The sequence below is a fragment of the Tupaia chinensis genome, unplaced genomic scaffold (assembly GCF_000334495.1).
Source record: "Tupaia chinensis unplaced genomic scaffold, TupChi_1.0 Scaffold000459_1, whole genome shotgun sequence".
Taxonomy (NCBI): domain Eukaryota; kingdom Metazoa; phylum Chordata; class Mammalia; order Scandentia; family Tupaiidae; genus Tupaia; species Tupaia belangeri.
Genome location: NW_006159968.1, coordinates 1,642,463 through 1,652,740, shown reverse-complemented (window position 1 = coordinate 1,652,740; position 10,278 = coordinate 1,642,463). Strand labels below are relative to the sequence as shown.

The 10,278-nt window shown below is 52.8% G+C and overlaps 1 protein-coding gene across 1 annotated transcript in view; it reads right to left on the bottom strand.

The window, feature by feature from the left end:
* Nucleotides 1–10: 10 nt before the first annotated feature.
* NDRG1 (N-myc downstream regulated 1) overlaps nucleotides 11–10,278 on the bottom strand; it is a gene marked incomplete at its 3' end in the record, with an annotated part of 37,656 nt that continues 27,388 nt past the window's right edge. Inside the window, 8 exon segments of the mRNA XM_014590542.2 lie at nucleotides 11–116; nucleotides 3,232–3,283; nucleotides 3,947–3,982; nucleotides 5,876–5,923; nucleotides 7,112–7,163; nucleotides 7,787–7,843; nucleotides 8,217–8,320; nucleotides 9,776–9,832. Of these exon segments, the coding sequence (XP_014446028.1) occupies nucleotides 11–116; nucleotides 3,232–3,283; nucleotides 3,947–3,982; nucleotides 5,876–5,923; nucleotides 7,112–7,163; nucleotides 7,787–7,843; nucleotides 8,217–8,320; nucleotides 9,776–9,832 (512 nt within the window).

Here is a 10,278-nt window from a genome sequence, read left to right as displayed (position 1 = left end):
GCGGCTGCGTGTGCCCTCGCTGGTGTGGGAGCGGCTGCGGGTGCCTTCGAGAGAGGTGACACTGGAGCCAGAGGCCGTGCGGGACCGCATCAGGCGAGTCATGCTGGCAGAGGGCACTGGGAAAACAGAAGACAGCTGGTCAGGAAGAAAACAGAAGACCTCTGTGGGGCCAGATGCACCTGCCCACCTGCCATGACATCCTCCCAGTGCCAGCCCCGCTGAGCTGTCCTCACATCCTGCCTTAATCCTGCCGTTGCTCTGCCTGTCACCTCTGTGCAGTCACTAAGAGGGGTCGGGGGAAAGGGCATGGAAGGACCCACTGTCACAGCCAATAAGTGGCCTGAACCCAAAGCAGGGTCTGAATCCCAGTTCTGCCACTCCTAGCAGCTGTGTGGCTCCGGGAGCCTCCCTGCCCACCTGGAGAAGGGAACACCAGCACAGACCCCTCTAACCAGTGTCTGTGCTGCCCTATATCTCCCACGTGAGCAGGGTGGGGAGGCCGCCTGAGGCAGCAGGGCTAGTCCCTGCATGTCACAGGTGGGGAAACTGAGGCCACACGGCAAGTTGGAGGCAGCACTACTGGGCGTCATCTCTCTTCCTGAGCAGCCTGCGGCTCCCAGAGCTGACCAAGGGTGCTGTCCAGCCGTCACGATCTCCTCTGAGACTTAGAGCACCGTTGCGCGGAGCAGGTGGCTGACAGTCCTCCCACCTCCACTGGGCTGGTGTTCCCCCAAATCCACATCTGCCTGGAACCTCAGAATGTGACTGGATTTGAAACTGGGTCTTCGCAGATGTAGTTGAGATAAGGTTGCACTAGACCAGGGCGGGCCCTAAATGCAACGGCTGGCATCCTCAATAAGGAAATTAGAAGAGCGGGCATGCAGACCCTCAGGACAGGGCCAGGCCATCTGAAGACAGAGGCAGAGGCTGGAGTGACGTGGTGGCCAGCTACAGGAGGCCAGGAATACTGCTGGAGCTGCCAGAAATGGGAAGAGGCCCAGAAGGCAACTGTCCTGGGGCCTTCGGTGAGCGCACGGCTCTGCTGACCTGAGACTCCAACTTCTAGCCTCGATAACTGGGGAGAAATAAATAAATTTCTGTTGTTCGAAGTGGCCCAACTTGTAGGATCTTGTTAGGGCAGTCCCAGGAAATAAATATTCAACCACATGGAAGTGCCATTATCAGGACAGCATTGACTACGTCGGGACAGAGATGGCCGACCTGTAGGGATTCACGGTCCACGTGGGAGGTGTAGGGTTGGCGTTCTATGGCACATACTCACAAGAAGAAGAATTCATCCTTGCTGGACCAAATCTCTTCTAGAGCATTAGCTTTAAATTTGAAAGATTTGGTGCTAGCCTTGTGGCCTAGTGGTTAAGGGAACCAAATTCCACATGGCTGACCATGGGGTTCAAATTCTGGCCCCAGTGGCTTGAAAAACACACCAGTATGTGTATATAAGTACCCCAAATCCAGATAGGATGGAGATGGTAGAGAAGGGATTGTGACCATACCCCACTGGGGTGGGGGGGAGAGGCCCTTCTCCTCCTTTCTCTAGAAAAAAGATGTTTTTAAAAAAGTGACATATTTTTTCTGAACATCTGATATTTGATCCCAAATCTGGGGGGCTTGCTGACCTCCCAGGGCTAAGGGTGATATCAGGTGTGCAAGGGCTAGTCACCGGCCCACCGTCGAGCAGGCACTCGACCACAAGTCCTTTCTCTGTCTTTGGTTGATCCCTGGGGATTACAGTCCTTCCTGCTGGTTTCCCCACCACCTACAGGATGCTCTGGCTTCCTGGAAATAAAAGCTAATTTGGGGGAAAAAAACAAGGCCTGGCTTTCATTTCCTGTCTCCCCAGAATGCACTCTTGAAGCAGAAATCTAAACCCACGGCAGGTCCAAGACAAACGGCCTGTCTGTCACGCCCTGCAAGGTAAACAAGGTTTTCTCCAGTCCCAGCCTCTGGCTGCGCAGTGGTTCCCATAGGGAAGGTGGGAGGGAGAGGCAGGAGCCCATGGTGGAGGAGGCCGCCTCGGGACATGGATCGGGCCAAAGCATGTAAATCAGACTCTCTGCTCTCTGCCTTGGCAGCAACTACGCATGGCCGAGGCCCATCTGGAGACGGTGAGTGCCTTCCCATACATGAGGCTACTATTTTTAACAGGTGAACAGTTTAAGGAAAAACAAGAGATGAGAAGTTTGAGGCCTTCCTTATTAAGAAGGGCACATGAATTACAATAACAAGAAGGGCCACAAGAACTATGGTCGGGCTTGGACCACAGCTGGCACCGCCCAAGTTGCTCCTCACCAGAGTATTCAGCCAGACACTCGCCATGGTGGGCACCTCTAGGACAAGATTGCATGTGGCCCATCAACGAATCAACGCTAACTGTAGAGTGCGAAGCATCAAGTTCTTGAATTACGCTTCTGTTCACTGTTCAACTCCTAAGTCTAATAATTTAGCAAATGATTCTGCCTTGACTGTAAGCAATTTTATCACCCACTCACACAGAACTCTACACTGTTCAAAGGATTTTTATAGATTCCCCACTCTGTTCCCTGCTTAGACTTTCAAAGCCTCAGCTTCATCACTTGTAAACTGAGGATAAGAATATTGCAGAGGATTATTTACTGTGATGGTTATATGAAGAAAAAAATACTTATAAAAATCTCTCATGATGAGCAAGGCCTGTGGTCAATTAGTTGAGAAAGCTAGTCCCCACATGGCCAAACACAGTTCGAATCCTGGCCATGATGGCTTGAAAAACATGGCAGGCGTGTGTGCATGTATGTCCCAAATCCCAACAGGATGGAGACATAGAGAAAAGATTGTGGTGTGACCACACCCTATTGGGGGTGGGATGCCTTCTTCTCTTAGGCCTCTGGCAATTTGAAAAAAAAAAAAAAAAGTATGTCATCAAAATTAAAAAGAATTTCGCTGTTTCCTAGTTTGTCATCTTTTTGGTCCTTAAATGAAGTCTTAAAAAAAAAAAAAAAAAAAAAAAAAAAAAAATCTTCTTGCTCTTAAACAACTTCTTCTGTTCAACAAAGGAGGAAAAATGAGCCACTGAGAAATAAATGAGATGCAAGAGCACCTGGACAACTGCAAACCCCCAATGCTCCTTCCTCTCCCCACCAATCAGGGTATGCACCTAAACCAGCTCAGGGCATTGAGTGCCCCATTACCACACCTTCCGCTCGACTGTGCTGCAGGAAACCCCATACTCACTGTATCCCATGCCCTGCACAAAGTACTTGAAGGCCTCAGCAAGCTTGGCTGGCTGCAAGGGAACAAGACAGAAAGTGCTCTTGGTTAGTGAGGACCACATGGCACTGTGCCTATTGACACCTCCACTCTAGAGCTTGGCTCCAGACACGGCTTGACAGGACAAAAGCCAAAGTCAAAGGAAAACTATGGGATAATTATGGGGATGAACATTAGTTCTGACCAGGAGAAATGACTCAAATGCACATCACAGTAGTGGGATCTTGGGTGAGTTACATGGCCTGCCTGAGCTACTTCCTCACCTGTGGAAAGGTGGGCTGCCACACCTCCTGCTGAGGTCCTGGGAGGCACTGTGGGGTACAGCATTGCTGCCTCTTGGGGACAGAATCACTGCATTCCCTCCTGCCAACCCCTTCGGAGTCTGGGGCTACTCCACATACATTTCCCAGCTGAGCTGCCTCAGAGGGGTGAACGATCCACCCAAGGCCCCACAGCTAAGGGGTGGGCCACATTTGGAACCCAGAACCTATGTTCTCAAGGCAGCTCACCATCACCCTCAACAGCAGGCTGGCTGGATGGGAGGAGGAAAGGATGAAGGATAGACAGTTGGAAGGAAAGAAGAAAAGGTGGCTAGAATGAAAGAAGGGAGAGAGGAAGAAAAGATGGATGGCCAGGTGAAGAAAGGACATGGAGATAAATAAGTAAAAGGATGTCTCACCTGAGATATCTGCGGGAGGCCGCCACAGTCCGCCATCTGGGAGGGCAAGAGCTGGTTAGTGCCAACACCCCACATAGGCATCTGTGCTCTGTGGGCACCTGCCCACCTGCTGCCCGCCCATGGACTAGGGCACCGGCTGCACCTAACCAGGCTGCCGACACTCGTCCCCATCCTCCTAGCATCTGACTGTGTCTCCTGGGGCACTGGGACCTTGCGGTGGCAAGGCACCACACTAGACCCTAGGGCCATCTTGATCAGCCCCCAAGAACATGGAAGACACAACTGTCCTAGTTTAGAGGCAGAAAACTGGGCCAGAGAGAGCTTCAAGCACCTGCGAAATTCCAGATGGGATATGTCAGACCAGAAAGGGTTTGATGTGCGAAGACTTTTACACACATTCCCTTTAAAGATACCCTCAAAAGGACACTGTTGGGCTCCAGGCTTCAGGCCTGATGGGGCTCCTGACTGGCTACTCTTTGTAAATGGTGTAACTTTCAAAGCTCCTTTAGAATCACCAAACCTTAGGCCATTTTCCTATCATTAAAGACACATCAGGCATGTGTGGCTATCTCTCCAGACACGGAAACAGGCAGGGCTGAGGGGCTGAGAGTACTCAGACAGCTGGGGAGGATGAGGTGAAGGTGCCTTGGCAGGAAACAGGATTACGAGGAGTCAACGAGTGTGAGTAGGGCTGTGGCCATGCTACAGCCCAGGGAGCTTCCGGCCAGGTCCCCAAGCACTTGCACCAGGCCTCACCAACCGGAGGCAGCAATGGGGATGCTAGAACTGGAACTCCAGGGAAATAGGGTCTCTGTAGGTACAATCAGTTAAGATGAGGTCATGCTGCATTAGGGTGGGCCTAAACTCAATGTCTCACATCCTTAATGAAGAAGGAAATCTGGGGGCAACATGAGGAGAAAGACATATGGGGAGGGAGGCAGAGTCTGGAGGGATGCTCTTATGGACTACGGGACACCAGGATTGCCAGCAGAGGCAGGGAAGGATTCTAACGGCCAGGCTGCCACCTTGATTTTGGACTTCCAGCCTCCAGAACTGTGAGAGTGTTTTTCTGACGCCACACAGTTTGTGTACTTTGTTACGCAGCACTAAAAGTGCAGCAGCACTCAGGCCTGGAGCCCGGCATCTTCTAGTCTCATGATTTCCTTCCAAGGGAATCTCATAAGGAAGTGACCATGACCCAGCTTAGTAAGCTCTGGGTCCTCCCCTCGTGCTTTTCAAAGGCATTCTCCTTGCACAGGTGAAGAAATGAAGGTACAGTGAGCTGCAAATGCCACCCTCTTCTGCTTCCCCCGATGCAGGAGAGTCACTGCTCTTCCACACAGGTGTCCTCACAGGGGTACAGTCAGGATGGGGAGGCCCCTCTGAGAGGTTCCTGCCCTGATGCTACGTGTCTGGTCAAGGCTGCCGCAAACAGCCTGGAGGTGCGATTGTGCAATCAGCCGTAACTGACAGGGCACTTGTGGCAGTTGCTGCAGACCCTGCCACCGGCCAGAGGGAGTGAGCATGCCCAGTGCTCCACCAACCTGTGGGAGAAAGCCCTGCCCTTCAATGGCTTTGGGAGATGCTTTCTCCTACTGCACAAGCAGAGCCCGTCTTAGAGAAACAGGCTGGCCCGACGCTGGGGAGGGGAGAGCCCCTGCAAGTCACTCCTGGTCCACCTGTCCCTAGGGCCCTGAGACCAGCAGCCTCGAGACTCCTGCAGTCCACCAGAGGGATCCTACCTCTGAAGACTCACACCACTTTCCAGACTCACATAGATGTCTGCGAACAGACACATGGAGTCATGACGTCTACGGTTTCTGACCACACCTTTGCCTTCATCAGGCACGACTCGATTTTGCAGAAAACTTTGGAATTTTCTGAGAAAGAATGAATGCAACTCCCCCCCCAAACCTATTTTCCCTGTACCTTTAGGAGAGTGGTCTTTGTTGGGTCCAATTTTGAGTTGCACTCCACCTGGATAAGGGTGAAGAAAAGCATTAATTTTCTAGAATTTTAACAATTTTTTCCCGGAGCCTAAGTCAAACTTTGCCCCTTCTCTGCCACACTGCCACCATCATCAGAAACTCTACTATTCCTACTGGCAAGAAAGCTGTGAACTTTGGGATTATGCAGCTTTGGCTTTAACTCCCGCCCTGCCATGGTTAGCTCTGTATGTAACCTCGGACGAGTCACTTAGCTTCTGTGATCCTGTTTCCTCGTTAATAAAATAGCAATAAGATCTTTATTCAAAGATTTGTTATAAAATGTAAGAGGTACTCCAGAAGCACCTGCCTAATGAGTAGCCTTGTTTAATCAGCGGCTGCTACATTCTGTAGTCTAACATCTCCAGCTCCAACATTGATTCTCCACCTAAAACCACACCCAAGTTGATTTCTCTCTTCACTGTCAGTGGCCTTCTTAAAAGCAGCATCCAGAATTGAGCAGGATACCCATATATATGGTACTTCGATGTTCAAAGTGGGTACCACACAACTATCACCTTGATATGAGTAATAGATCTCTGTTGATGCATCCTATGGTTAACGTCAGTGGGTTAGTCCCCCAAAGTTTCATGGTCCACTAAGATACCCATCGTCTTCACTATGTGAATGTCTGAATCTTCTACTCTGTAGCCCCCTGCACAAGGCATATCAGCCCTCCAGGACTCTGGTCCATAGCTCCTCAGTCCCCTATCTCCCCCCCGGCTATGAGGATATCGGGAAGGTAGAGTCCTCCTGCTGCCTCTACAATGTCACAGGTGGGAATCAAGTGGTCAAAGTGGGCCAGCGGCTCTGCCTAAGCCCTGCTTCCCAGGTGCCTCTGTCCCCTGCCAGGGGGTCAGGCACTAATCAGGTCCAAAGACGCACTCTGGTGCCCAAGTCTGAGGGGCACGTCTAGGTCAGGAAGTGCAATGGCAAGCACGCCCACATGAACAAGCCAGTGGGAAGCCAATGGGAGGCAGGAGGCTCAGGAAGGAGACCAGAGGCCACTGCCAAGCAACTAGGTTGCCAGCCCCAGGGAGAGAGGCTGTGGCTGGGCCAATGTGGCATTAAAAAGTCACTTGCCCTGATGGGGCAGGGATTGAATGGGAGACTTCACCAATGTCACCCGGACTTGGACTGCTGAACTAAACACGCAAAGCAGTTGCTGGTTTCTACGTACCACTGCGTCCACGGCAGGCGAGCTGTCCCCAACCACCAGCAAAGCGGGGCACCTGGGGTCCGGGAGAGAAGGGAGAGGATTAGCACGGGCTCATTTGGAGGGTCTCCCACTGGCAGGCCTGCCAGGCTGGGACCAGGACTTCACAGAAAATCACCACGTCATCCCTAGCACCCTCTGCCATTTTTACTTCTCCCCCACCCTCTGCTTTGCTCTTAGGAGGAAATGCGTGACTAGTCATGTACACCTTGGCATGTATTTCTGGGCCCTGATGTTTATGTGAAATCACCGTCTCCCTGAGGGAGGTATGAGCAGGAAGGCATGAGTGACAAGAAAATACACGCGCCCCTTTCACAAAGGTCACTCAAGATGGTCCACTACTGGTGGGATCTCGGGTAGCTCTGTCCTCGACTGTCCCTCCCTTCTAGGTTTGTGGAGCACCTTAAGGCTGGGTCCCAAGCCCTGGAAGCAAAGCCTACACAGACATAGTGGGTGTCCACAGTGCAGTCACCAGGACCTGATGTGACCTGCACAGGCGGAAGTTCATGTCAGACAGCGTAGCTCTGGACAGAACCCGTCCCATTCTCACTGGCTGCACTGTGCGACCCTGCCACCCCCGTGCACTAGGCTAAGCAGACAGCAGACAGCCCCGACTGTGGGCAGAGGATGGCAACTCACTGCAGGGTGACTGTGTGGGCTCCCGGCATTGGTCGCTCAATCTCCAGGTCCCGCCGGCTGTAAACAGGCAACAAACACCGTAGGCATCAGCGGCCCTTGCCCAGAGGACGCCTCCCACTCCCCGTGCCAAGTCTCACGGTCCTCCACTGGCTGCTCTGGAAAAGCCCCTCACCCCGACCCTGCACGAGGTCACATGGCTTTCCAGACCTCAGCCTCCATGTCCACAGACGTGGTCAGAGATTGCAGGACTCCTGCATTTCCAGTGGTGCCACCTCATAGTCCCAGCATGTGCCTCCTACGTCCCCACTGCTCAGCCAAAAGCTGATGCCCTGGGGCTCTCAGGACGTGCTTACAAACTCAGTGAGTGGCTGAGCGACACGGTGAGTAATACTAGTCCCTCCCACCCCCACGTGGCCGAGCACCCCCGTACCTGTTGTAGGCATTGATGAACAGGTGCAGGTTGCCGGGGTTCATGTCATTCAGGATGTGCTGGCGGTAGGTGTGGACCACCTCCACGTTGTTCTGCATCTCCTCCTGCATTTGGAGATGGGGCATGTCCATCACTGTACTGAGTCTCGGGCTGGTCCTACGCACCCCTTCTCCATGTTATTTAAGAAACAAGGCAAAGGTGGCAATGCCTGCCCTCGGACAGGAGGGAATGCGGGTAATGGGGAGCGGCTGGAAACAGAAGAAGCTGTGCTCTTGCCGCCACCCCCCTCCTGCTGCGTAGGCCAGTTCCTGACGGGCCACGGACTGTCCATGGCCCAGGGTTGGGGACCCTGGTCTAAGCCACCCATTCCCCATAACTAGACCTGCTAGAGTAGCCATCAGGAAGTAATACAAGGACCATGCCCACTGGTGTCTCACCAGCTGCCGCCTACCACCACCTGGCCAGGTGGACATCAGACGGTCACACTCGTGAGCTCAGAAGCAGAGTGCCGTGGGGACCACACACAGGGAACAGAGCCGTGACCTCGAGTTCAGGCAGCGTGGGGTCTTACATCGGAGCTGTGGCCTACCCTTTCCCAGAGCTGCCAGCCCCAGTGAAAAATAAAAACCCAAAGGCACAGGCCAGGCTGGCAGGGATAATAAGGAGGAGTCGAGACACTGTCAGCATGCCTGGGGAGTGTGGCATGGTCTGCCCTCGGTAGGAAACGGCAGAAGAGCATGGTGTCACAGAGCCTGGCGACAGCAGGGCACAAAGTCAGTGTCCCGCATAGTTATAAGAATGGGCTCTGGGGCCAGACACTCAGGTTCAAATCCTGCCCACACTTCTGCCTGGCTGTGAGACCTTACCCAGGTCACTCAACCTCTCTGGCCTCTCCTTCTCCATGAGCTAGGAATGAAAATAGTTCTCACGGTACAAGTCACAGGGCTCAGGGACAGACACCACATACTCATAAAGCCTGTATACTGGGAACACCAGGGACGTGTCTGCTGTAGACCTCACTTAGGACAGTCCAGGATGGGAAACCAGGGACCCACCAATGGGTGAACGGAAAACCAAACTGTCCTGCGGCCATACCATGGTTGACCCTCTCAATAATGTGGACAGATCTCAAAAGAATGACACTGAGTAAAAGAAGCCAAACCAAGAAAGGACAAGAGTGCATATCCTGTCTGAGGCCATTTACATGAAAACCCAGGAACTGCAAACCCATCCATAGTGACGGAAAGCAGATCGGAAACAGCCTCGGAGAAAAGAGCGAAAGACCACTGAGAGCAGGAGGGACCGTCTCGGGATGAGATGTCTAGCGTGCTGACATCGGGGTGGTCTCACGGATGCCTAGAGATGTCAGAATGTGCCAAGTCGTGCACGTCAAACGAACGACTTGATTACCAGTGAGTGACATGGGATCATTCACAGGCATCGGTGCCGCCGTCCTGCTTCCCCATGTCTTGTCTGTCTTTCCCTGCACACGCGGCCCCATGCTGATCCACGTAATGATGTTCAGTGTGGACAGCAGAATGCCATACCTCGCCACTCACCTTCCCAAAGAGGTGGGACACCACCATGTCCGGCAGGGCTTGGGTCCAGCCAGAGATCTGGGGAGATAAAGCAGGTGGGATCAGAAACCAGGAGTTAACAGGGATTAAAATGGCAAACTCTTAGCACAGGGGCACAGCTGGTGCTCCAGCACCCAGCAAGGGTGTCCCCATTGGTTCTTGTCGCCTATTACCCACTGGGGGACAAAGTCTAGGTCTCTGTCCGGCTCTCTCTTCTCGGAGAGAAGAAATGTATGGCAAAGCATGCTGAATAAAGACCCAGTTGGTGGGGCCAGCATTTGGCATGGTGTTTAAGGTGCTGAACTCTCACATGGCTGACCACAGTTCGAGTCCCAGACCCAGCAACTTGAAAATCACACTGAGCGTATGTGTGTGTGTGTGTGTGTGTGTGTGTGTGTGCGCGCGTGCACGCCTAAAATCCCAGGAGGAGAATGGAGGAGAAGGGATAGTGCTATGGCCATCTTCCCGGGAAATGATTTCTCTTT